This window comes from Dromiciops gliroides, chromosome 3 (assembly GCF_019393635.1).
Source record: "Dromiciops gliroides isolate mDroGli1 chromosome 3, mDroGli1.pri, whole genome shotgun sequence".
NCBI lineage: Eukaryota > Metazoa > Chordata > Mammalia > Microbiotheria > Microbiotheriidae > Dromiciops > Dromiciops gliroides.
Genome location: NC_057863.1, coordinates 629495321 through 629521846, shown reverse-complemented (window position 1 = coordinate 629521846; position 26526 = coordinate 629495321). Strand labels below are relative to the sequence as shown.

The 26526-nt window shown below is 51.2% G+C and overlaps 2 protein-coding genes across 3 annotated transcripts; both read left to right on the top strand.

Annotated features, from left to right (window-relative positions):
• Positions 1-1594: 1594 nt before the first annotated feature.
• On the top strand, positions 1595-11326 carry TAS1R1 (taste 1 receptor member 1). The gene is made up of 6 exons (XM_043991163.1): positions 1595-1779; positions 3403-3709; positions 5810-6568; positions 6851-7063; positions 7429-7549; positions 10395-11326. Exons 1-6 carry the CDS (start codon positions 1595-1597, stop codon positions 11324-11326), a joined length of 2517 nt encoding a protein of 838 aa, XP_043847098.1.
• Positions 11327-13631: 2305 nt separating this feature from the next.
• Positions 13632-26167, top strand: ZBTB48 (zinc finger and BTB domain containing 48). Of its 2 annotated transcripts, none has more exons than XM_043990434.1 (11): positions 13632-13749; positions 16674-17366; positions 18035-18276; positions 21056-21167; positions 21723-21815; positions 22359-22445; positions 22838-22992; positions 24598-24734; positions 24918-25082; positions 25539-25627; positions 25810-26167. In XM_043990434.1, exons 2-11 carry the CDS (start codon positions 16674-16676, stop codon positions 26104-26106), a joined length of 2070 nt encoding a protein of 689 aa, XP_043846369.1. In that variant the 5' UTR covers positions 13632-13749; the 3' UTR covers positions 26107-26167. The 2 variants fall into 2 exon arrangements, with proteins under 2 accessions (XP_043846369.1, XP_043846370.1); XM_043990435.1 differs by having other exon boundaries at positions 16644-17366.
• Positions 26168-26526: the final 359 nt, after the last annotated feature.

Below are 26526 nucleotides of genomic sequence, written 5' to 3'. Positions count from 1 at the left end.
TGGTGCACTGCATGGGGACTGGGCTGCCCGAAAGACCCCAATACAAATCCTGCCTGTAGCTGCAGGCAGACCCTGGACAAAGAAGGCACTTGACCAGTGTCTGTCTGTTTCCCCATCTGTAAATAGGGATAATAAAAGCACCCACCTCCAGGGTTGTGAGGATCAAAGAGGAAAAGGTGTTAGGTATATAATAGGTGCTTAATAAATGCTTGTTGTGGAGCCTAGGGTATGTATAGTAGGGGAATATGACACAAGCACAGATAATTCGTGCAAGAGAATACTTGACTTAGGGGCCTTGGAATCAAGGCAGACCTGTGTTCAAATATCACCTCTAACACAGATGCTTAACCAAAAGTGCTCAACTTTTATACAAACCATGGATGGCTGACACTGGTGAAGGCAGGGGTTCTTAACTTTTGGAGGATCAAAGATCCTTTTGCAGCCTCATGAAGCCTATGGACCCTTTCATAGAATAAGGTTTTTAAATGCATGAAATAGAATACATAGAAATACAAAAAAAATAAATTATTGACATGGTTATCAAAACATTTTTTTTTAAGTTCACAGACCCAAAGTTAACTCCAGGTTGAGGAATTCAAAGGATTATAGTTTGGGGGCAGCTAGGTGGCATAGTGGATAGAGTGCTGGGCCTGGAGTCAGGAAGACTCATCTTCTTGAGTTCATAACAGGTTTCATACTAGCTGTATGACCCTGGGCAAGTTGCTTATCCCTTTTTGCCTCAGTTTCTTCATCTGTGAAATGAGCTGGAGAAAGAAATGGCAAACCACTCCATATCTTTGCCAAGAAAGCCCCAAATGAAGTCACCGAGTTGTTCATGACTAAACAACATAGATTTAAAGCTCCGAAGGACCTTCAAGGCTAAAGCCAATCCCTTTATTTTACAGATGAGAAAACTGAGACAGAGAAGTTAAGTGACTTTCTTAGAGATTAGAACCCAAGTCTTCCCCACTCCAAGTTTATTGTCTTCTCCATTGTAATATACTGTCTCTCTCACTCCAAGAAGTCCCCAGGCTGCCAATATCACAGCTCCTCCCATTCCCATCTAAGTGCAATAAAGAGATGCAGAACGAGTAATCCACGAGATATGCCTTGGGAGGGTTATCAGGGAAAGATCTGTTGCTGGAGCACCGATATAACAATGGGGTAAACCCCCAGCTATATTATACAGATGGCTTCCTTTAATGCAGCCTCACAGGATTTAGCAAAACTCTGGCACAACACAAACTCTGCCACACCCTTCCTGATCTAAATCCACAATTGTCAAATGAGAGGCAATGGGTTCCACCTGACTGAGGTAAGAACAATTCATGTCCTCATTTGCCCCAAGAGTACCCCTCAGGTTCCTGTGCAGAACCACAAGCCAGGAAGTGTAACTCAAATATTTTTGCTTCTGGAGTTGGGTTTTGTATATCACGTCTAAGACCCTCCCCTTTCCTAAGCATAAAATTAAGAAGGATGGGGTAGGGGGGAAAGGGGGCTCCAGATTCCACCTATTTCAACAGTCCTGAGCTTCCAGGATGGGAGCACTTTTGACATAGAGGAAAAGAAGAGCTAGAGTCTCCATCTGGGCATCATGTTGCCTATTAAGCCTCACCTAGTCTACCTGCCTCTTTTCATTTCCTGCCTTTTCGGCTGCCAGCAAATGGAGACCCCATCCGACTTCCAGATGCCCGGGGATTATATCATCGCAGGATTCTTCTCCATCCACTCTATCTACAACGAAGTCAGATTCAAACCTGAGGTGACCCTGTGTGAGAGGTGAGTGAGGGATCATGTAAACCTTTCTGCAGAGAAGTGCTGTTCCCTTCCACAGAGACATCAACTCAACTTGGAGTCAACTTGCTAATTTCTTGCCTCTGGACTTTTGCTGAGTCAGGACCTCCATCTGAATCGCCCTCCCTTTTCCTTACCACCCATTTACACCATTCTCTACTACCAAGAGCTCATTCAACGCAGGCTTCCTTTGGGAATCTCTCCCTGGGATGCTCACTGGTCTCCATCTCTCTTTTTTTCTCTTCCCTCTGCCCTTACTCAGTTTATTATTTTGCTCTGGCCTTTTTTTTCTGTTGAATTACAATTAGGCTCCACATTTCAAGTGTCTTTCCAACTAGACTCCTCAAGAGAAAAGAACATGTAATGGCTTATCTTTTAACACTGCCTAGGAAAATGCTGATAAATGATGCCACATGCAGAATCACAGGTAAGGGGTGCCATAGTACATGGAGTGCTGGGCCTGGAGTCAGGAAGCCTGAATTCAAATCCGGGTTCAGATACTTATTAGCCATGGAACCTTGGATGGGTCATTTAATGTCTGTCTCAGTTTCCTCATCTGTGAAATGGGGATTATAATAGCCCCTACCTTCCAAGGTTGTTGTGAGAATAAAATGAGATATTTGTAAAGCACTTAGCACAGTGCCTAGCAGATAATGGGTGCTTTAAAAGTACCCGTTTGTTTCCTTCCTTCCTACAGACTTTTAGAGTGGGAGAGACCGAAGTAGCCATTTAGTCCAACCTCTACCCAAAAAGGAACCAGCACTATAGGCTACCCAATAAGTAGTCATCCAGCATCTGCTTGAAGATGTCCACAGACAAAGACTCTGCTTCCAAAGTAGCCCATTGCACTATCTGATTAGTTAGGGAACTTTTCCTGACATCAAGTGCCCAAATCTGCCTCTCTGGCCATGCTGCCTGGCTTGTAAAAGCCAAGTTTGTAGAAAGAGAATAATGGGATAAGAGTGACTGGTCTTGTGAGCTCATTCATCTAAGGACCTCCCAGATGAGGAAACTCCCTCCACCAATACAAGGTGCCTTTTCTGCAATGAATAGTCTGAGAGTGTGAGTCTAGAATAGTAAGATGTTCACTGACTTGTCCACGGTTACGTGTCAGAGGTGAGACTTGGACCCAGGTCTTCCAGACTCCCATGCCAGCCTTCTCTCTGGCCTCTGCTTTCAGTAGATTAAGTATTCTCACAATAAAAGGGTCACCATCACCAGTGACTTGAGTGCCCAAAGAGTGTAGAACATCTGGTGGTGTGAATAGAGGACCTACCTTGGAGAAAGAACTAAGCTCAAATCTTGCCCCAGACACTTAGTGGCAAGTTACATAGCCTCTCTGAGCCTCAACATTCTTACCTGGAAAATGGGAGTAATGTTACATCTATGTCATAGATCTTCAAGGAAACATGAAGGTCTGAATCAAAGGAGATAATCTACAGAGAGCACTTTGCAAACCTTAACATAGCATATAAATGTTAGATATTCCATACTGCAGAGGACAAGATTTGATGACCCCACCTCAGGACAGAGAAAGGTCTTGGCCTCGAGTTTGGAGGTACAGTGCTGACGACCATCCTTTCTTCTCTGGCCCTACCTCTCCCACAGGTCCGAGAGCTTCAATGGCCATGGGTACCACCTCTTCCAGGCCATGAGGTATGCCATAGAGGAGATCAACAACTCCAGCTCTCTGCTTCCCAACATCACTCTGGGCTACGAACTCTATGATTCATGTTCAAAGTCTGCCAATTTGTACGCTGCACTGAGTGTTATTTCCCAGCCCAGAAGCAATCATATCAAGGTTCCTGAAACCTTCTTTAACTATTACCCCAAGGCAGTGGCAGTGATTGGGCCAGATAGCACCGATATGACCTCTCTATCTGCATCCCTACTGAGCACATTCTTGATCCCCCAGGTAAGCTGGAACCTTTGGGACATCTGGCCAGGCCAGGGCTGAGTTAGGGATTTTCGGGAGCCATTGATGTGTGCCAGCCTATTCCTGTGTTATTTGGGGGCTTATCCAATGGCTATTAATCATTGGGTTTTGGCTGGTTTATACAAAGTGCCTCTTTTTCCTTCTTTATATTTCATAACCCCTTGATACCATTCCCTACTCTCTCCGTTAGGGATGAATGTCTGATGAATAAGTGACCCTTCTCCTTGACAGGGCCAGCCTTTCCGCATGCACCCTAAATCCCATCCTTTCTCCTCTCCTCTAGCAGATTGCTCCAGAATTGCTCCCCTCCAAATGTTCTCTTTCCCCCATTTCTTCCCTGCTGCCTATAAAAATGCCCATCTCCCCTGTCCTTAAAAAAGCTCTACCATCTCAAATTATTGTCCTCTATCTCTCCTTTTCTCAAACTACAATAAAAAGTGTCTACACTCATCACCTCTACTTCTTTCCTCTCATTCTTTTCTGCACTCTGTGATCCGAATGCTGACCTCCTCACTCAGCTGAAACTACTTTCTTCAAAGTTGCCAATGAGGGGCAGCTAGGTGGCACAGTGGATAAAGCACTGGCCTTGGATTCAGGAGGACCTGAGTTCAAATCCGGCCTCAGACCCGACACTTACTAGCTGTGTGATCCTGGGCAAGTCACTTAACCCCAATTGCCTCACCAAAAAATAAATAAATAAATAAATTCAAAGTTGCCAATGATCTCTTAACCACCAAGGCTACAGGCCTTTTCTCAGTTCTCATCCTTCTCAACCTCTCTGCAGCGTGACACCATTGGCCACTCTTTCCTTCTGAAGCTCTTTCTTCCTGATGTACCCCTCTTCTGAGCTTCAATAGTTCTCTCAAGACCACTGCCATCTTGCCTGTAACCTGGATCCCCAACCTCACTGTTACTCCAGACTGATCAGTCTTGCGGGCCCAGACATACAATGCTCATTGGATTCTGCCTTCCTCGTGTTTTCTGTTTGTTTTCACAACCTGGCCCCTTCCTCCCTCTCCATTCTTCTTACTCTATGACCCAGGAGGACCAGCCTCTTTGCTGTCCCACAAGGCAGTCCATCTCAAGGGCATCTTCTCTGGCTGTGTCCAGATCTGAAATGCTCTCTCTTCCCTTCCCCCTCCTGTTCTTCTTGGCTTCCTCCCAGTCTCAGATAAAATTCCACCTCCTACAAGGAGTGTTTTCTTTTCCTCTTAGTGTTAGGGGTGTCCCTCTTTTGGTTAGCCCCAGTTCATCCTGTCTCTGTCTGTTCATAACTGTTAGCACATTGTCTCCTCAATTAAATTGACCTCCCTGGGTTCAAGGACTGACTCTGCCTTTCTTCATATCTCACACTTGGCCATATTGGTGCATAGCAAGTGCTTCATAGCTGCCTGTCCCCACACGACCCCTTCTTTGTGCTCATACACTCCTTCATTGCCTCCCTCCTGGACTACTTCACGAGTTTGGAGGCTAACCTCACTTTACAAATAAGGAGACGGAAGCACAGTTATGGCAAATGACTTGCTCAGGGCCACACTGCTCATATGTATCTGAGTTGAACTCAGGTCTTTTTAGGCCAGTGCTCTACCCACTATATCACACTGCCTCTCAACACACTCTAGAGGCTTCCTTTGGCTCATATGTAAACTTCCATTCTTGGCATTTAAAGTACTTAAACTGAGTTCAACCTACCTTTCCAGGCATATTATAATACTGACCTTCATCTACCCTGTAGTTGTTAAATTGACCTTCTACTCCTCCATCTCTCACTTCTGTGCCTTTGTCTGGCTGTCCTCCGTGTCTAGAGTGTACTGTTTCCTCATCTCTGCCTCTCAGAATCCCTAGTTTCCTTAAAAGACTCAAAGGGCCCATTCTTCATGAAGCTTTTCCTGATCTTTTCCTTCCCCCCAATTCCTTGTACTCCTGGTGTGTGTGTTACATGTTCTCTCCCTCTCTAGAAAGTAAACTTGAGAGCAGGATTGTTTTACTTCTGTCTTGGGGTCCCAAGCACCTCACACAGGTGCTTAATCTTTGGTCCTTGATCCACTGAAGCCACACCCTGGAATTCCTTCCCCACAGATCAGTTATGAGACAACCAGTGTGATGTTCAGCAATAAGGAGAATTACCCTTCCTTCCTGCGCACGATCCCCAGTGACAAGCACCAGGTTCAGATGATCATGGTGCTGCTGAAGACTTTTGGCTGGTCTTGGATCTCAGTGATCGGCAGTGATAATGACTATGGTTCGCAGGGGTTGCAGATGCTGGAGGACTTGACCACTGAACAGGAAATCTGCATTGCCTACAAGGATTTTGTGCCCGTGTCAGCTGAAGCCGATGATGACACCATGAAGAATATGATGCTGTCCCTTAAAGAGTCTGGTGCCCAGGTGGTGGTCGTCTTCTGTGATAAAAGGACGGCCCACATCTTCTTTAAGGCTGTGGTGCTGAGGAATGTGACTGACAAGGTGTGGCTAGCCACAGAAGCCTGGTCCCTCTCCACTTACATCACACAGGTGCCTGGCATTTCAAGGATTGGCACGGTGATTGGGGTAGCTATCCAGCAGAGACAGGTCCTTGGAATAAAGGAATTTGAAGAGGCCTACACCCAGGCTAAGAAGACCTCAAACCCATCAGTCAATCCTGCACAGGATGGGGACGATCAGATCTGCAATCAACAACTGTCTTTTATGATGGAGATCGACTCTGAGTTGAGTGAATCTTCCATGAACGCAGCCTACAATGTGTATACTGCTGTGTATGCTGTGGCCCATGGGCTACACCAGCTCCTGGGCTGCCCCTCAGGAGTCTGCAATGCCAGTAGGATCTATCCTTGGCAGGTGAAGTAAATGTTTCTCTTTCTTTCTCTCTCTTTCTCTCTCTCTCTCTCTCTCTCTCTTTCTCTCTCTCTCTCTCTCTCTCTCTCTCTCTCTCTCTCTCTCTCTCTCTCTCTCTCTTTCTCTGTTAAGGAGGCAATAAAGTTAAGTGACTTGCCCAGGGTCATACATCTAGTGTCTGAAGCCAAATTTGAACTTAGGTCTCTTTGGCTTTACTCTGGTGGGGTACCTCAGGGAAGCGCTGTACAGTTCATGTTTGGGGTACATGGTGTCTATATCTTGTAGCTGTTGGAGGAGATCAAGAAGGTGAATTTCATGCTGCATGGAAACCCTGTGTCCTTTGATGAGAATGGCGATCCTGTCACTGGATACGATTTTGTTACATGGGATTGGAATGGCCCTAACTGGACCTTCAAAATCATTGGAGCTTCCACACAGTACCCGGTTCACTTGCATATAGATGTGACAAAGATCCGCTGGCACAGAGGGGAAAATCAGGTAACGATCCCTCTCTGGGCATCACGCTGGGCTAGTCATTGGCTGGGTCACTCTCATAAAGCAATCTAATGCCTAGAACTTAGGGGTGACTGGGGAATGTCAGGGTAGGAGAGTGTCCACAAAGCTATAAATAAAAAATCCCAGCATGCCTGACCGAGGAGGTTTGTGAGGGCACAACCCTTATCTACCCTTACTGGGGAAATCCAAAGACAGACTGTCCAGTAAGTGAGGCTTTGACATCTGTCCCTCTTGTCCAGCTTCCTGAGCCCTTAAACCGTATTGCCCTTTAAAGTCCCTCCTGCTATCCCCCACCCTGGGTTGTGGCCCCCTCCAGTCTGAACTGGGATGCCTGTGCTTTTATCCAGGTGCCTCCTTCTGTGTGCTCTGAGGAGTGTCCGGCAGGAGAGGCACGAAGGATCCTGGGGCTACACCACTGCTGCTTTGAATGTGTGCGCTGTGCAGCTGGGACCTTCCTCAACAGCAGCAGTGAGTGGGCCACCTTCCAGAGTTCTGCCTGCGACCTGGCAGCTCTGCAAATTAGAAAGCTGCCCCATGACCCACATGTCCAAGCCTTAGCAGACTTCCACGCCACCCTGCATGACAACCCTAGACATTTCTATTACCCTGCAATGTTTTTTTTTGTTTTGGTTTGTTTTGGTGAGGCAATGGGGATTAAGTGACTTGCCCAGGGTCACACAGCTAGTAAGTGTCAAGTGTTTGAGGCTGGATTTGAACTCAGGTCCTCCTGAATTCAAAGCCAGTGCTCTATCCATTGCGCCACCTAGCTGCCCCCACCCTGAAATGTTTGCAAAGCAGTTATTCCCTGCAGGAAAGATAGAACTGAGGCTGCAGGGTCATTTCATCACCAGACATCATGAAGAAATACTGGCCTCCCAGTTAGGAAGCCCTGCGCTCAAATTCCACCTCAGGTATACACTATGTAATCCTGGGTAAATCACATAATCCCTGCTCAGTGTTTCTAAATTTGTAAAATGAAGGGGAAAAGTACCTACTTCAACTGAGCTCTTGTAAGGATCAAAGGAAATAGTGTGTAATATGCTGTGTGGGCCGCTAGGTGGTGCAGTGGATAGAGTGCTGGGCCTGGAGTCAGGAAGGCTCATCTTGAGTTCAAATCTGGCCTCAGATACTTCCTAGCTCTGTGACCCTGCACAAGTCACTTCACCCTGTTTGCCTCAGTTTCCTCAGCTGTAAAATGAGCTGGAGAAGAAAATGGCAAACCACCTCAGTATCTCTGACAAGAAAACTCCAAATGGGGTCACAAAGAGTATGACACGACTAGACAACAAAAGTGCTTTATAAAATTTGTAGTATGATATTGATATGGGCAGAAATGGGGGTCAAATTGATCATGAGTCGTCCCAAAAGAATTACAAGACTCAGTGACTCAGTTTCCCAAGTTTTATTGCAATACTGTGGGTGATCACAGGGAGAGAACCAGAAAAGTGGAAAGGTATCTCTCGAATAGTGAAAGACAGTTATATTTATGGTATGGATAAATTGATTATCAGTCTCATTATAATAATCTTCACCTTGGGGAGGTACAGGGGAAGGCCTGTCCTTCTCATTATAATATTCTCCACCTTGGGGTGTTTCAGGGGAGGGCTTATCCTAATTTGGAGTTCCTGGGGTCCTAAGACAACCCTGGAGGCGGGTACCTTTCTCCTTGGAGGTGTGTTTTTGGGGTTAACACATCATTAGGTGAATCTGGGGACAAATTTGGCCTTTTCTGCACATGTCTCTGACTCCCATGGCCAGTTTCAAAACACCTACATTTTTCATGAGAATTTCTATAGCCCTGTCTTATGTCTTATTGTTATTTGACCTGACCTTTTATGGTCTCCTTATGGGTACTGATTTCCATGGGTAAGAGAACCTAGCACCCTGACCTGTAAGTTATCCATTAACAGGGGTCTGAATCCCTTTTGGAGTTAATATCTGGATTAGAGCTTGGGTCTTAGGTTTTTCTGTTAACCCTTTTTTCACCTCCTACATCAATATAAATGTAAATTATTATCATAATTAGGCAGAATCCCTAAGCTTGGCACCCCTAATGGAATAAAAGTCCCAAAGTAGACTAAAACATAGGGTGGAAAGACCCAATCCCAAGCACCAGGAAATCTTCAGACCTGGGCTCATTCTTTGCTTCTCTCTCACCTCCTGAAGGTGTACTAGCCTGTTCCCACCACCTCATTAAAGTTGGCTCCCCTTCCTATTCCTCCATAGAGGTCTATACACAGGCCCTATTTCCAGATCACATGCCAGCTGATGATGCCATACTTATGATTTGCCCTGCAAAGGACAGATTTGTGTCCTCTGCCAAGGTACAAATAATAGAATAATAGAATCAGTGGACAAATTTGAGGCAGAAACACACTACCCAATGAGGATTTGTATAGCAGAACATGGCCAAGGTCAGTCAGTCAATCAGTCAACAAGCATTTATTAAGTGTTTGCTTTGTGCCACACGTTGTGCTAATGCTAGTGACTAGCACAATGGCTTATTCTTCTCAGCCCAGTTTTAGGTTGGAGTTTCCATGCCCTTTCCTTGAAATATTCTTGCATATTCCTTTCTGCTCTTAAAAATGAAGACAGAGGGGGGGGCAGCTAGATGGCACAGTGGTAAAGCACCGGCCCTGGATTCAGGAGTACCTGAGTTCAAATCCGGCCTCAGACACTTGACACTTACTAGCTGTGTGACCCTGGGCAAGTCACTTAACCCTCACTGCCCTGCAAAAAAAAAAAAAATGAAGACAAAGAAACCAGTGAGCCCTAAATCAGGAAGGTATTTGGTTAGTGGAAATATTGGAGGGAAAGATAGAAATCACCTTCCTTTTCAAAGGGGTAAAAGCCATCTACACAAATGAAATTTAGTCATTCGGATGAGAAAAAGAGGCCACACTGGGGCCCTGAAAGAAACTGAGCTCAGCCAGGAGTCTGCTGTCCTCTGTTTACATGGGTGATAAGGACAGTGGAGAACCCCCATGCTGCAGCAGTGCCCACAGAATGTAGAGCCCAGAGAAGCACCTGGAGAATGGGGGGGAGTAGCGCTAGGAAGGATTTACTGAAGGTAATGGACAAGCTGAGGACAGCTTGCTGGGATGACAGCTGGGTCAGTATTCCAAGCACAGAACCCTTTTGATCTGTTTGTCCCCCAGCCTGGCCAGCACTCTGCCCACAGCTAGTAACAGCTAATAAGCCGCAGGTGGCCAAAGCTATTCCACAGGAAACCCTGGGGCTCTGGGTGGGCCCTGATCTCCCAGGGCTCCCTCAGGGCAGCTCTGCTCAGGGCCCCTCCTTCCCTTCCTTCTAGACCAGTACACTTGCCAGCCCTGTGGGAAAGAAGAATGGTCCCCAGCAGGCAGCCAGACCTGCTTCAGCCGCACTGTTGAGTTCCTGGCCTGGAACCATCCCGTCTCTGTGGTGCTCATAGGGGCCAACACACTGCTGCTGCTCCTGTTGGCAGGGGTGGCTGGCCTGTTTGCCCGGCACCTGGACACACCCGTGGTGAGATCGGCCGGGGGCAGGATGTGCTTCCTCATGCTGGGCTCGCTGGCAGGCGCTGGATGCAGCCCCTACTGCTTCCTCGGGGAGCCAACGGCCCTCACCTGCCTACTTCGGCAGACGGTTTTTGCCCTGGGCTTCGCTGCTTTCCTATCTTGCTTAACTGTACGCTCCTTCCAGCTGCTCTTCATCTTCAAGTTGTCAGCCAAGATGCCCACCTTCTACCATTCCTGGGTGCAGAACCACGGGCCCAGGACCTTTGTGGTGGTGAGCTCAAGTCTCCAGCTTCTCATATGTATCATATGGTTGGTGGCGTGGACCCCTGTACCCACCAAGGAGTATAAGCACTTCCCAGAGTTGGTGATGCTGGAATGTTCCCAGGGAAGCTCTCCAGGTTTTATACTGAGCAATATCTACACTGTACTACTCTCAGTCAGCTGTTTTACCTCTAGCTACGTGGGCAAGGATCTGCCTGAGAACTACAATGAGGCCAAGTGCATCACCTTCAGCCTGCTCCTCTACTTTGTCTCCTGGATTGGCCTCACCACCACTACCGCTGTCTACCATGGCAAATACCTGCCCGCCATCAATGCATTGGTCATCATGAGCAGCCTCAGTGGTGTTTTCAGTGGCTATTTCCTCCCCAAGTGCTATGTCATCCTCTGCCGTCCAGACCTCAACACCACTGAGTATTTCCAGGCCTCTATCCAAGACTACACACAGCGCTGCAGCTCCCCCTGAGAGTCTCAGCTTGGGAGGGAAAAGAAGGAGGATAGATGGATGGAGGGATGGATGGAGGGGTGGATGGAGGGGTGGATGGAGGGATGGATGGATGGGTGAGTGAATGGAGGGATTAGTGGATGAGTGGGTGGGTGAATGGATGGGTGGGCTGGGTAGGGTTGGGGAATGGGATGAGGAAATGAGAAGTCTCTACAGGACATGTTCTTCTCTCCTGAGGCTTGGTAGCTAGACATAGAATCTGAGCTGTAAGGGACTTCGGAGGCTAGTCCAATCTTCTCCACAACAGCTCCAAGGGAGTCAGAAAGCAGCTCAAAAATTTAAAAGTCCAATCCCGGGGCAGCTAGATGGCGCAGTGGTTAAAGCACCGGCCCTGGATTCAGGAGTACCTGAGTTCAAATCCGGCCTCAGACACTTGACACTTACTAGCTGTGTGACCATGGGCAAGTCACTTAACCCCCATTGCCTAAAAAAAAAACACACAAAACAACAAAAGTCCAATCCCCACAAACCAAGGATTTCAATCTCTGCTAGAAGATAAGGAGTAATAAAGAACTCCCTACCTCCTGAGGCAGCCCATTCAAATTCTGAATAGTTTTAATTCTTTGGAAGTTTTTCCCCAATTTTAAGTCTAAATCTGCCTTTCTATCAACCTCCACCCATTTGAGGGTCTTAGAATTTAGAGCTGGAAGGGATCTCAGAGCGCTTGTGTAGAAGGGGATACTGGATTAACAAAAGGGCTGATACTGGATATTTGAGTTCATCCAGTAGAAATGCCATCATTTTTACAATCGAGGAAACGGAGGCGAGAGAATTATTTGCCAAAAGTTACACAGGTACTAAGGGCAGCTAGGTGGCAAAGTGGATAGAGCACTGGCCCTGGATTCAGGAGGACCTGAATTAAAATCTGGCCTCAGACACTTAATTACTAGCTGTGTGACCCTGGGCAAGTCACTTAATCCCAAATGCCTCACCAAAAAAACAAACAAAAAGTTACACAAGTACTAAGTGGCAGAGTGGGGATCCAAACCCTGATTGGATCAGACTCCATTGCTCTTCCTGATACACACCAAACCACCCTTTAAGTCACAGGATCTAAAACCAGGAAGGACTTTAGGGAATAACCTAGTCCAAACTCTTCATTTTAAAGATGAGGAGACTGAGGCACAGAAAGGAAAAGTGACTTATCCAAAGTCACACAAGTAGTTAAGTAGCAGAGAGACAAATACCTATAACTACTAAGCTTCCTGAAGTCTCTACCAGAAGGAATAAAAAGGCAACATGAACCGTAGGCTCACGGGTGTAGTGGGCCAATGGATTTGGAGTCGGGATGCAGTTAAAATCTGGCGCTGCCTCTCACAACCTGTGCCATGTTGGGCAAACTATTTTCAGGTTTCCTCCCAAGTAAAATGAGGGGGCTGGAATTACAGGATTTGGGAGGTCCTTCCCTAATTCTCCAGCGATGATCCCGTGATTCTGAGAAGCCACCCGGTCCATCCTTTGGCTGATGAGGAAACTGACTTGCACAGATCACCGTGGCAACGCCCAGATTCAATCTAGGTCCTTGGAATCCCAATGCAGGACCCGCCGTTCCAGGCTGGAGAGGGGACCCGGGGGGGAGGGGACAGAGAGCTAGTGTCACCAGCTGGGGAGTCACCCCGAGTTTTGGAACCGGGACACTCGGAGATGATCTGGTCCAGCCCCTTCATTTTACAGGGGAGGAAACCGAGGCGCAGAGGAGTGAGGTTATTGACCCGCGGTCCTCCGGCTGGGGAGGAGCGGAGCCCGCCCTGGGGCCGGGTTTCTTGGGCACTAAGCCTGGGCACGGAGCTACTCTCCTTTCTCCCCAAGGAGAAAACCCTAGCCTAGCCCAGGACGTGCCAGAGCAGCAAACAAGGACTTGACCCTGGCTCTGCTTTCCGCTTCTTGGGGAGCCCCGCCCCCGGCCAAGGCGGGGTTGACCCGGCGACCCCGGGGCGGCCGGGCAGCAAGCCCGGCGCGCGAAGCAGGGCCGCCTCCGTCTGAGGGCGGGGCCGAGCTCGCCGCTCTGCCGTTGCCTAGGCAACACGGGAGGCGGGGAGGTGGAGCGCTCATCCCGCAGGATCCCATTGGCCGCCTCTGAGACCCTCTGAGTGGTTGAGGGGTCGAGCAACATCCGGTCGCTCCCTCCAAAGCTGACCGCCCCCCCCCCCCTCCACCTTCCACCTCCCACACCCAGCAGCTTTTCATTGGCGTCTGGCTGTGAGCTCCGCTCTGACCCCGGTGCCGCGCGTCGCCCTGCCCCCGTCTCGTGCGCCCTAACGTCACATCCGGCGGTGGAGCCCGGCTTCCCTCGGCGCGGCTGCGCACGGCTGGGCTCTGGCAGTTCCTCGGTGGGAGCTTGGCAGGCGCTGGGGAGTCTCCGGAGCGGGCCGGGCCCGGGGCAGGTGAGGCGGCGGGGCGCGCTCTCGGGGAGGGGCGGAGAGAGGCGCGGGGGCGCGCCGCCTAGGGAGCGTCGAGCTGTGCGCAGCCGGGCCGCGAGACGCAGAGGGGCCGGCGGCGGGGCGGGGGCGGGGCCGGGCAGCGGGGCTCGGCCGGACCGGCGCCCGCGACCTCACCCCGTTAACCGGGCCCCGCTGGCCGCGCTCCCCATTAACCGGACTCCGAACCACCCTCCGCGTTAACCGCGCATTAGCCGGACCCTGTTCGTTTTCGCCCCTATTAACTGTTGACCCGTCCTGGGGGCTGGACTCCTCTCCAGCCTCTCCTGTTAACGGAATTAGCCATTGATTAGGACCCACCGGCCATATTCCCCACTGACCCAGCCTGCGGGTCCCGGTGGCCCTGCCCCCAATAACTGTGCTCCCCACGAACTTTTCCATCATTCTACCTCTCCACCGACTACGAACATGCTCATCTCTGACCCTTCTCCAAAAGACCCTCCCCCATCCACCCTTGTTCAGACCTTTGCGACTCTTCACGACTCCGTGGGCCCTAGCACACCGAGTGACCAAACAGCTCCTTCTCCAGCTCATTTGACAGATGAGGAAACTGAGGCAAACAGGGTGAAGTGACTTGCCCAGGGTCACACAGCTAGGAAGTGTCTGAGGTCAGATTTGAACTTAGGTCTTCCTAATTCTAGACCCAGTGCTCTCTATCCACTATACCCACTAGCTGTCACCCCATTTCTCTCCTCCCTTCCACGGACAAACTGATCTCCTCATTGAGCGGCTTTTTCTCATCCCCCATCCTTCTTGTCCTCTTGGGCGCCTTTTAACACTGTTGATCCCACCCTTGTCCTTGATGCTGGCTTCTCTCTGGGGTTTGGTGCCACTCCTCTCTCCCGATCTTCCGTCTGCTGTCCTGGATCCTCATCCAGGTCCTTCAAGTCCCTGTCCTCTTCCTCTATACCAGCATCCCAGCAAACTTCAGCCATCTGCTAACTGCCTGTTTTTTATACAGCACACACCAGCTGAGAATGGTTCTTACATTTTTAAATAGAATAAAGCTTTATTTTTATTTATTTATTCATTTATTCATTTATTTATTTTGGGTGAGGCAGTTGGGGTTAAGTGACTTGCCCAGGGTCACACAGCTAGTAAGTGTTAAGTGTCTGAGGTCGGATTTGAACTCAGGTCCTCCTGATTCCAGGGCTGGTACTTTATCCACTGCACCACCAAGCTGCCCCAACTATATATATATATATATATATATATATATATATATATATATTTTGCAGGCAATGGGGGTTAAGTGACTTGCCCAGAGTCACACAGCTAGTGTCAAGTGTCTGAGGCTGGATTTGAACTCAGGTCCTCCTGAATCCAGGGCTGGTGCTTTATCCACTGCACCATCTAGCTGCCCCCCCCCCAATATTTTTAAGAAAAAAAAATCAGCTAATTGATAAATGTGCAGCACCTGTGCTACACACACACACACACACACGGGGTGGGTGTTGGGGTTGTCTTAGCTCTTCATTCCAGTCCTGCTGGTCTTTGTAATGGTGTTACAATCACTTGATTTTTTTTTTTTAAACATTGTGTAAATGGTCTTCTTGACTCAGCTCACCTCACTCTGCATCAGTCGATGTTGATCTTCCCAGGTTTCTCTGTATTCATCCCATGCATCATTTCTTACAGCACAGTCATCTTCCATTATATTCACTTACCATACTTTGTTTAGCCATTGCTGAATCAGTGGCCTCGACTTTGTTTTTAATTTTTAGATATCACAAAAAGTGCTGCTATAAATATTTTGGCATATAAAAAAACCTTGTTCTTATCAGTGGTTTCCTTGGCATATGTAAGCCCCATAATGGAATCTCTGGGTCAAAGGTTATGGATGTTTTAATCACTTTAGTTCCATTATTCCAAGTTGTTTTTTAACATGGTTGTACCATTTCACAATGCCACCAATCATGTTTTAGCATGCCTGTCTTTCTACAACCACTCCAACATTGACTTGCTGCTTTTTGTCATCTTTGCCTGTTCACAGGGTGTCAGGTGAGACTTCAGTGTTGTTTGATTTACATTTCTCTTATGATTAGTGAGGTAAAGCATTCATTTTTTCAAGGGTTGTGACTCCTTTGCAGTTCTTCTTTTGAAAGAAGACTGCTTGTATCTTTTAACTATGTATCTTTTGGGGAATGGCTACTAATCTTAGGTGTATTTGTTAATTGTTTATACATCTTGGATACCAAACCCTTATCAGAGAAATCTTATACCAAGGGTTCCCCCCCCCCCAATTGGACCATATTCCCTCTTAACCATGCTTCTTATTAACTGTGTCCAGTTAACTGTTTTCCTGGCTAGCTGCACTCCTCACTAGTCATGCCTTTCTGTACCTGTAGCCTCCTCCACTAGCCACGCTCCCATTAAAGATGCCCTTTAGCCGTACATCCTGCTCGCTCTGATGTATACTGTAAGCCTCCCTACCTCACCACCCTCACCCCAGCTTCCCTGTCCTGATCCCCCACCCCCAGCCAGGCAGTGTCTCTTTCTTTGGAGACAAAGAGATCTTATTTTTTTCTTTGTAGCCACAGCACCTTGCCCAGAGTAGACACCCACACACCTCCTGAGGCTTCTGGTGTGTCTTTGTGAACTAAAGACAGTCCCTCTCATGTTCCAGGGTGGGTGACCACCCCTGGGGTAGTGAAAAGGGTTCTAGAATTAGAAAATCGAAGGACCTGAGTTCAAATCTCAGCTCTACTACTTAGTACCTCTGTAGCTTTGGGCAAGCCACTTATCTTCTTATCTCTTAAGTGCAGGGGAGGACTGGATGATCCCTGAGGTCCCCCCCAGCCCTTCCTTGTGACCCCCATGTTCTCCTTCCCCTCTGACAGGGGTGTCCCTCCTGCCCTTCTTCTCTGCAGATGATGGATGGCTCTTTTGTCCAGCACAGTGTGCGGGTTCTACAGGAGCTCAACAAACAGCGTGAGAAGGGCCAATACTGTGACGCCACCCTGGATGTGGGCGGCCTGGTGTTCAAGGCCCACTGGAGCGTCCTGGCCTGCTGCAGCCACTTCTTCCAAAGCCTCTATGGTGATGGCACGGTGGGTAGCATCAGCCTCCCTGCCGACTTTGCTGAGATCTTCGGCCTCTTGCTGGACTTTTTCTACACTGGCCACCTTGCCCTCACTGCAGGAAACCGAGATAAGGTGCTCCTGGCGGCAAGGGAGCTTCGGGTGCCTGAGGTCGTGGAGTTGTGCCAAAGCTTCAAGGCACAGGACTTGGTGGGGCAGGAGCTGGCCAGCTTGGAGACATCCATCCCTGAGGATGTGAATGGTCATCTCAAGGGGCCACCGGACTCTGAAGAAGAAGAAGTGGCCAGGGCTTTCTACACAGGCCTTAATGCTCAGCAACCCTGCTCTCCCCAGAGCCCTCACGGGGCCAAACCGAGTCCCCCTAGACAGAGGGAGAGCCCCTCCTCTCCCCATGAGAGACTCCAGCAAGCCCTGAAGCCCAGCACCCCAACCAGTCCTGGGGACAAGGAGCCTCAAGACTGTAAAGACCCCCAGAGACCCCTGAAGGCAGGAGGGGTCCTGCTGCAGGCTGGTAGTAATGAGGTGCTGTCCAGGGTGCTGGGGTGGTTCCCCAAGGGGATGAGAGGGGGAGGGAGATGTTGGGGACCCGAGAGGCAAAATCTCTTTATTACTTGGGGTTAGAACAGCAGGCCTTGCTCAGACTTGGAAACCTTCCACTCCAGCCCCAGAAATTAGAACCTTCCCTGCCCCAACAGTCAGCTGAGTCAGGATCATAGGGGAGGAATCTGGAAGGAGCCTTAGAGGCAGCCTGATCCAGCCTCCTCCTCTTACAGATAAGGAGACAGGCCCAAAGTCACGCAGAGAGATAGCTAGAACAAACTGGGATTCAAACTCGGGGCCTTTGACTCCAATTCTAAGCTTTTTGCACCATTGCCCAGCTTCCAGGAGAGAAGGTAGCTCAAATATCCTGAGCAGCAGCAGGCCTCCATGGGACAAACCCCATCAGAAGTGGGGAGATGGGCTTTCAGGTCACCTTCCCCTTGGTCAGATCCCTTACTAGGGTCCAGCTAGGGCCTAGCTACTGGATCGGGGCTCCCTCTGGCGAGGCTCCTGACTAACAAGAGGCCTGGGCCTTAGAATGGGGATAGGGCTGCTAGCACGGAGTGGCCGGCACAGCCCCTGAGCCACCCAGGATGCTTGTCAGTTTCATCTGGTGACACTGCCTCCTTGCACCGCCTGTTCTGCCGTAGTGGGAAGTGGTGGTCCAAGTTGAGGACGAAGCCGATGGAGATGACATTTCTGAAACAGAGACTGTACGAACCACGAGGAAGTCAGACACAGTCCCAAAGCCTGGTGCTCTGGAGCCAGCCCTGAGCCTGGGGCCCCCAGTCACTGAGCCCCCCGGGACCAGAAAAGGTACAGCTGTGCCGGTTGAATGCCCCACATGTCATAAAAAGTTCCTCAGCAAATATTATCTAAAAGTCCACAACAGGTAAAGATGCTTTTGTTTTTTAATTCCCCTTCCCCATCCCCGCCCTTTGTGTACCCAGAACAGAGAGCTAATCTATGTGTTCTGACAAGGCCCATCACACCTTCCTTCGTTCCCATCATCCCTGCCCTTTGGCTGTGGTCACTGAGGGAGCCAGCTACAGGCACCAGCAGACAGGCCTCTCACATCCTCTAGCACAGCCTGCTCTCGTAGGGGTCTTTTAATTGGCACAAGATGCCCAGAGTGGGCCCTGGAAATGGATGCAGCCCAGAGCGTGACTGAGTCACTAGGATGTTGGGACTTCATAGTCTCTGTGCCCGGGGTGGTTGTAAATCTGAGGCGTTGTGTTCTGGAGCTTCAGAGACAGTTAACCAGCACTGGCCTGTTTTTTTGTTTTGTTTTGTTTTGTTTTTTTTGCTGGGCAATGGGGGTTAAGTGACTTGCCCAGGGTCACACAGCTAGTAAGTCAAGTGTCTGAGGCCGGATTTGAACTCAGGTACTCCTGAATCCAAGGCCGGTTCTTTCTCCACTGCGCCACCTAGCCGCCCCGTGCCACCTAGCCGCCCCACACTGGCCTGTTTTTAAAGTATTTCCATCCAAAAGCATAACTTTACTAAATGTTTGCAGAAGAAACTTCATTACAAAACCAGAAACCCCCTTAGCTCTGCCCAGGACATGACGAGATCCTCCTGAAAGTATTCCTCCTAGCCAGAGACTCCTTAAAAGCGCTAACATGATTTCTAAAAGGAGAGAATACTGGGGATCTGCAGAGCCTTTGCCTCGATGGTCAGATCCCCCTTTAGAAGTGGTCTGCCTCCAGGGCCCACCTTCAGTCTCTCCCCCTGCACCTTCCATTCTCAGGTGCAGGGCTACCCGCGGAAAGGCATCCTGCTTGAGGCCATTTCCTTTTCTGTTGGTCTCACTGTGCCAGGAGTGGCATTTAAGAATCCCATGTGGGGCAGCTAGGTGGTGCAGTGGATAAAGCACTGGCCCTGGATTCAGGAGGACCTGAGTTCAAATTCAGCCTCAGACACTTGACACTTACTAGCTGTGTGACCCTGGGCAAGTCACTTAACCCCAATTGCCTCACTAAAAAAAAAAATCCCACGTGGACCATTTTCTTCCTCTGTGGCATCATTGGCCTAGGTGGGCAGCATTACACTTGAGCAGGTACTCAGCTGGGCCAGGGGAAGGTCTCTGCCCAGGGCCAGGAGGGCAGCAGTTCTGAAAGGCTCAAAGGCAAGGATTCTCTTACCTTGGATTCCTTGGATTGCTCCATAGATTGTTTTGGGAGTCCATGAACAAAGATTGGGGGGGGGGACATCTTTATTTTCATTGACCTCTAAAATTTAGGATTTCCTTCAGTCACTTAAATACATGCTGAGAAGGGGCCCATAGGCTGGACCAGTCTGCTAATGGATCCATGTCACAAAAAGGGCTAAGAATTCCTTCCCTCCACATGGCTGGGGCTGTTGCTGGCCTGCCAAGTCACTGGTTGTATCTGGGGGCCCAGGAGTAGCTCTTTTGGGAAGACAAGTTGCACAGTCACAGAGGGATTTGTTAGCTGACCTCTCCTGAGAATGACCCAGTTCAGATACGTGTGTGTGCAAACCATGTTTCCAGGCCCTTCTTCAGGGCTCACTAGGTAGGGCAGAAATGGGCTGACTGCTATTGATGTTAAATGCCTTAGTTTTTCCAAGTCGATTTCTGTAAGCGGTTGCATAGGACTGAATAGGAATATGTTAGAAGACAATAAATAGGATGGCAAAGTAAATCTTAAATAAGTCTTCACATATGATAGGAAAAAAAGTTGGAAAATGCCGTGCTGTCAGGAAAAGAAGCCACATAGCCCAGGATGCAGTGTGACGTCTTTTTCTCTTAGGACAAGGAATCTTAAGCTGTTTGGTGGCATGTACCCCTTAGGCAGTGTCCAGTAAAGCCTAAGGACCCCTTCTTAAAATGATGTTTTTAAATGAAGAATATAAAAATACAGGGGCTGAATTTCTGAGATAGCCAAATATATTGAAATCCACATATAAACTATTTTTTACCAAAACAAGTACATGGGCCATGGGATAAGAACCTTTCTCTTGGGGTCCTTTCTCAGAGCTTTGTGCACAGGGCTCCACCCTCTGGCACCTGTGGGATCCCTTCCCCTCTTAGCATGGATGAGAAATGAAGAATGGTGTCCTTTTCTGCCCAGTAAAAGATTTGCCGGATGTTGTCCATCCCCCCAAATCCATGGCAGTGAAATCACCCCTGTGGACAGCACCCTAGCAGACCGGTGGCGAGGGGGAGGTGGGCCATAGCTGACCAGACCAGGCCAGACTCTCCTTCACTGCCCTGGAAGCCTCTTGTCAGGTACCTCAGAGGCTCCATTAGATGTGGGCCCCTTCCCCGCCTCCAGAAAGCTTGCTCAGCCATTCAGGGGCCGAACACAACCTCTCTCTCTCAACATCCTGGGCTCTGTGTGGGAGAGGATGTTTGTCGGTCCTCCCGGCATCAGGACAGGGTGGGGGAGAGTTGGGCTCACCCCACACCGCCCAGTGCTGTGAGTTTGTCATCAGGCGAATGTCCTCCCCCTGGGCCCCTGGCGGGTCTTGTCCTGACCCACTGGAGCCTCACCAGCCTGAAGGGATGGGCCCTGTCATCCAGCACCCAGTTTCTCTTCCATCCCTGCTTTCCCCCTGGGAGGGGCCAAGGGAGGTGGGGGGTGGGCTCCCTTGTGAGGGCTGGGGAGCCTTTGTAGCACCCAAATCTTCTTGGCTTCTGTTCCTTCCAGGAAACACACCGGAGAGAAGCCCTTTGAGTGCCCCAAATGTGGCAAGTGCTACTTCAGGAAAGAGAATCTCCTGGAGCACGAAGCTCGCAATTGCCTGAACCGCTCAGAGCAGGTATTAGCGGGGGCCGCTCCGTCCTGGGCCTGGGCTCAGGCTCCCCAGAAAACGGCTTCCTTAGAATCCCCGAATCTCCAAAGGGACCTCAGGGGTAACGTCCTCCCCTGAATGAGAATCCCTGTAGAATGTCAGAGCCGGGAGGGGCCCTAGAGGTCATCCGGGCCAGGGCCACCTTTGTCCAGAAGAAGTTAAAGCCTGCGGAAGTGAAAGGACCCGCCCAAGGACACGCTGCTAGGTCCTGGCCCATGGTCAGGTTTTTGTTTGCCCAAGGAGCCTGCTTCTGCTGTGGGCATGACAGGAGCGAAAGCAGGTTTGCTGGGAAGGAAAGGTGACGGTGCGGCGGGCAGGGGCACCAGGCCTCCTTTCCCCAGGGGCCGGGGCTATGGGCAGGGCTGCACTCTCCCCTTATGCTTAGGTGCATCAGAGCAGACTTTGAGCCTTTGGGAATTTCACTAAGGCAGGGCCAGGACTGTTTCCTGCCTGACTCTCTTTCCTGACTGGGCTTGTTGGCCCCAAGACACGTGCCCTGATGCCAGCCCCTCTCGCTTGCAGGTATTTACTTGCTCAGTGTGCCAGGAGACGTTCCGGCGGAGGATGGAGTTGCGTATTCACATGGTGTCCCACACTGGGGAAATGCCCTACAAGGTCAGCCACAAAAGCAGGGCTGGAAGAAGGGGAGGGGCCCTACTTCTGGAACAAAGCCCCAGCAGGGAGACGGGCACTGCCACCCTTGGCAGCCAGAAAGGCCTTGTGGGCTTGGGCCTTGCCCTGGACTGTGTGACCCTGAACAAGTCACTGCCCTCTCTGAGCTTGAGTGTCGTCCTCTGAATGACTTCTGAGGCCCTTCCAGTACCCGAGTCCTAGGACATGCCTGTGTGGTTCTGTCCTGGCTGCAGCTGCCTTCTGGGCTGTCCCCCGTGCCCCTGCTTTCTCCCCCCTCAGCCGCGGCCTCAGAATCGGCCCCTGGCATGGCCCTGGGTGAGTGGGCTCCTTGTTCTGTCATTGGCCCCCGGGCTGTCCTCCAGGGGCCCCCCGGGGCCCGCCCTGGTCCTTGGGTGCTATCATGGGGGCCTTTGTCTTGAGGCCCTATCCCGGGCGGGGCAGGCTCAGCCTCTAGCCTTTCTCCAGACCAGTCCCAGGGAACCCTCCCTTGGCAGACGGGCCATGACCCCAGACTCTGTATTTCAGTGTTCATCCTGCTCACAACAATTCATGCAGAAGAAAGACTTGCAGAGCCACATGATCAAGCTGCACGGGGCCCCCAAGCCCCACGCGGTGAGTGCCTCAGGCCGGGGCCTCCGTGCCCAGGGAGTTGGTGGGGCTGGGGATTGAGCTAGCCCCACACTTAGCAATTCTGCCCAATGGGTCCAGGCAGCCAGCGGGGGATGAAGGTGACAGGAACCAAAGGGGAAAGGATCCAGGCTGCCAGCGTCTTTGACGCCCACCCCAACCCTCCCCTTTGCCCATACCGCAGGCATTTATTAAGCACCTGCTGTATGTGCCGAGCACTGCCAGGCCCAGTGATGCAGAGACAGAACTCCCCGGTCCTGGGGTCAGGGAGCTTATGGCACGTGTAGACAGAGAAGTCCCTCAGGAGACCCAGCCAATAGGCCCGGGTGTAAGTCGAGGAGGCGGGCCATGAATTTCCCTGCCCCTCTTGCCTGCAGTGTCCCACCTGCGCCAAATGCTTCCTGTCTCGAACAGAGCTTCAGTTACATGAAGCCTTCAAGCATCGAGGAGAGAAGCTCTTTGTGTGTGAGGAATGCGGGCACCGAGCCTCCAGCCGCAACGGGCTCCAGATGCACATCAAGGCCAAGCACAGGTACAGCCCCTCCCCCGGGATCCAGCCCGGCAGCATCCGAGGAGATCATTGCCTAGACTGGGATGGGGAGGAGTCCCCAGGGGCCCCTGTGGGCGCTGGATTGGCAGGCTCCACCATCAGTTCTCCAGGTCTGGGCACTCACCTGCCCTGGCGCCCGCGGGCCATGGAAAGTGAGGTAGACCCTAATTCAGAAACCAGGAGGCAGGTGGAGGAGCTGCCTTGGGGGCTTGTGTCACGATAAAGGCTGGCTTGTGGGGAGGCTGAGGAAGCGCTGGCTTTTGTCCACTTGCTGCCCACCCTTCAGCCACTCTCCACCCCCTGAGGATGGAGAATCAGAGAAATCCAAGACTTCTAGGACCTGCCTTTAAACAAACACTTTTTATTGGCCTCCTTCACTTTTTGATCCCCATCCTTCTCCCTTCCCACCCTCTCCTGGAGAGCCCCACTGACCCCCCCCCCAAAAAAGACTAGTATCGAGAGGACTGGGCCAGACCCAAACCCCCACCCACTTAGGGAAGGGGGGCTCGTGGCTTCCTGGTCTCTCACTTAGCTTGCTGTAGACGCTGTGTGTTGTTTCCCTGGCTTTGCTGCTTTTCCTTATAGTCGTCCTTTCTCACCTTTGGTGGTGTTCACACCTAGCCTGTCCAGCTGTCCCCCACCAATGCATACCTGCTTTGTTTCTAGGCCTTTGCTACCACAAAAAGTGCTGCTTATCAGCACTTAGGTTTCAGGGGGCCCTGGGATTTTCTGAGCATCCTGAGATTTGGAGCTGGGAGGGACCTTGGAGAAGCTGTGGTCGGACCCCCATGTTGATGGAAGTGAGGCTGGGGCAGCCGAGGGGATGGGGGTGGGGCCGTCCTGGCCTGGGGGTGCTGGGGGTCAGCCTGGATCTCTCCACCCAAAGGCCACATGAGGGCTGGGCTTCTGGCCTTTCTTCCTAGCCCCTGAGATGCCGCTTCCTCTGTTCCCATTGACCAACATTCTGTTGGTGGGAGCACAGCCTGTCCCAGTTTTGTCTTGGGATTGGCAGCACTAGGCACGTAGTAGGTACTTAATAAATAATCACTTGTTAAGTGAAGGAGTGAATGAATCTGACTGGTTGGCCCTTTGCTTGCCTTCCCTTGCTGATTTCTCCTGCTCCATCCTTCACTCTTTTTCTTTTTTCTTTTTTTTTTTTTTGAGGTAATTGGGGTTAAGTGACTTGCCCAGGGTCACACAGCCAGTAAGTGTTAAGTGTCTGAGGCCGGATTTGAACTCAGGTCCTCCCGACTCCAGGACTGGTGCTCTATCCACTGTGCCATCTAGCTGCCCCCTCCATCTTTCACTCTCAAGGCCTGTGTTTACCCAGAGGGAACAGCGCTCGGGGTTTCCGATGCCCTTCTTGGCTCCTGACTAATGTCAGGCCCAACCAGAGGAGTCCCCTCTGATGTCATTTGGTGTCCCCAGTGCTTGTTTTTCTGGCTTGAGGCAAGCTTGGCTTTCTGGACTAGGCCCCTGACCTCCCTGCTCCATGCCGGGGCTGGGCTATGGCAAGAGGAGTTCAGGTAAGGCTTCCCTTGGACTGAATGGGATCCCTTGCCTTCCTCCTGTCTCCCTTCTGCACAGGAATGAGCGGCCATACGTCTGTGAGTTCTGCAGCCACGCCTTCACGCAGAAGGCCAATCTGAACATGCACCTGCGCACACACACTGGGGAAAAGCCCTTCCAGTGTCACCTTTGTGGCAAAACCTTCCGCACACAAGGTACTCCCGGCTCTGCCAGCCAGACGCCTTGGTCACAACCCTTGTTTCTAGCCTGACCCTCCCATCTTCCCCTCTAATGCCCTGAGCACTGGGGGTTCCCTAGAAGGATTCCCCCGGAGCTGGGAGAGGGCAGAGAAGGGCTGAGCCAAAGGCCATGTCCCCCCCCTCCCGCTTCCTTCGTAGCCAGCCTGGACAAGCACCACCGGACGCACACGGGCGAACGGCCCTTCAGCTGCGAGTTCTGTGAGCAGCGCTTCACGGAGAAGGGGCCGCTGCTGAGACACGTGGCCAGCCGCCACCAGGAAGGCCGGCCCCACTTCTGCCAGATCTGTGGGAAAACTTTCAAAGGTGCCTAATGCCCTCAGGCCCATGGCCCTTTCTTGGGGAGCCCTTGGCAGGGAAAGCTGGGGAGAGAGGAGCAGCCTTCCCTTTGATTTCCTCATGGACAATGAGAAGGTGTGGGGTTCTAGCCAGATGAGGGACAGGGCGTAACAGACAGCAGGCACCCTGGGCTTTTGTCCAGCCCTGATCACTGCCCACCTCTGAGGCCCCAAGGAGGCTCCCTCCTGCCCCCTGTCCTCTAGCACAGGGTGGGAGCAGGGCTGAGGTGAGACTCGAGGGGCCCCCAGCTCTGACAGAGGGATGGCGATTGCGAGCTGAGAAAGACCTTGGAGGTTCCCTACCCTGGCCCCCTTGCACAGATGAGCAGGTGAAGTGCGTCTGGGGTGGGGGGATGTCCTTTGGGAAGGGTGCCGCCCCAGACCTCTACAAAGCACCCTGTCTCTCCCCCCCACACCCCCCAAGCCGTGGAACAGCTGCGAGTGCACGTGCGGAGACACAAGGGTGTGAGGAAGTTTGAATGCACTGAGTGTGGCTACAAATTCACACGGCAGGTACGAGCCCTGGGGGGACTCTCCATGGCCCCCACCTTTGCTGTGCTGGTTTCTCAGCATCCTGTCACCTGCAGAGTCCTCTCTCCATTCCCTGACCCTCCCCACCACCCATAGCCGTGATGCCCATGTGTGCTAGCGCATGTGTGCTTGGCAGACAGCTGATGCTCTCCTTTTCACGGCAGGCCCACCTGCGCCGGCACATGGAGATCCATGACCGAGTAGAAAATTACAATCCCCGTCAGAGGAAACTTCGGAACCTGGTCATCGAGGATGAGAAGATGGTCGTGGTGGCCCTGCAGCCACCCCCAGACCTGGAGATGGGCTCTGCTGAGGTTATTGTAGAGTCTCTGACACAAGGCGGACTGACTTCCCAGCTCCCTGGCCAGAGACTTTGTACAGATGAGAATTTTTCTAGCACAGATGTCATTGAGCAGTCGCTCATCATCACCGCCACCATCCCAGAAGACTGTGACTCATAGCACCCTTTCCTGTCGGCCTAATCCCCAGCCCCCCTCTAATAAAGATGTTGCTTTGGACTCAGTTGCTGCCTTCTTCCCAGGGTGTTCCTTTCCTGAGTCACCTGGAGGTCCAAGCAGGTGCCGGTGCTCACCTGGGGCTGGGGTGTGTCTACAGGGCTACAGGTGATGCTGCCTGCCTGTGTTCTCCCAGTAAATAGAGTCATTGCCAGAGAAGCAGGCCACCTCCCAGAGACAGAGCAAGGCCTTTCCTCCTTGGGGGCCAGGCTGGGCAAGTTGGAATTCTAACTAGCACCCTTGGAATGCAGGCCACCCTCCTTATAAACCAGTTTTGTGAATGATTTTTGTCTACATCCGAGCCATTTCTGGGTAGTAACGAGCTACTGAGCTGTCGGCACAGGCCATGCATGCTCCATGGCCGCA

Bases quoted from the DNA above. Each gene is read 5' to 3' on its own strand.
- ZBTB48 (XM_043990434.1), top strand. From the start codon at position 16,674: ATGATGGATGGCTCTTTTGTCCAGCACAGTGTGCGGGTTCTACAGGAG. The intron at 22,446-22,837 runs GTGAGTGCCTCA...TCTTGCCTGCAG, and splicing joins GGGCCCCCAAGCCCCACGCG to TGTCCCACCTGCGCCAAATG. The intron at 25,628-25,809 runs GTACGAGCCCTG...TTTTCACGGCAG, and splicing joins GCTACAAATTCACACGGCAG to GCCCACCTGCGCCGGCACAT.
- TAS1R1 (XM_043991163.1), top strand. From the start codon at position 1,595: ATGTTGCCTATTAAGCCTCACCTAGTCTACCTGCCTCTTTTCATTTCC. The intron at 1,780-3,402 runs GTGAGTGAGGGA...CCTCTCCCACAG, and splicing joins GAGGTGACCCTGTGTGAGAG to GTCCGAGAGCTTCAATGGCC. The intron at 3,710-5,809 runs GTAAGCTGGAAC...CCTTCCCCACAG, and splicing joins GCACATTCTTGATCCCCCAG to ATCAGTTATGAGACAACCAG.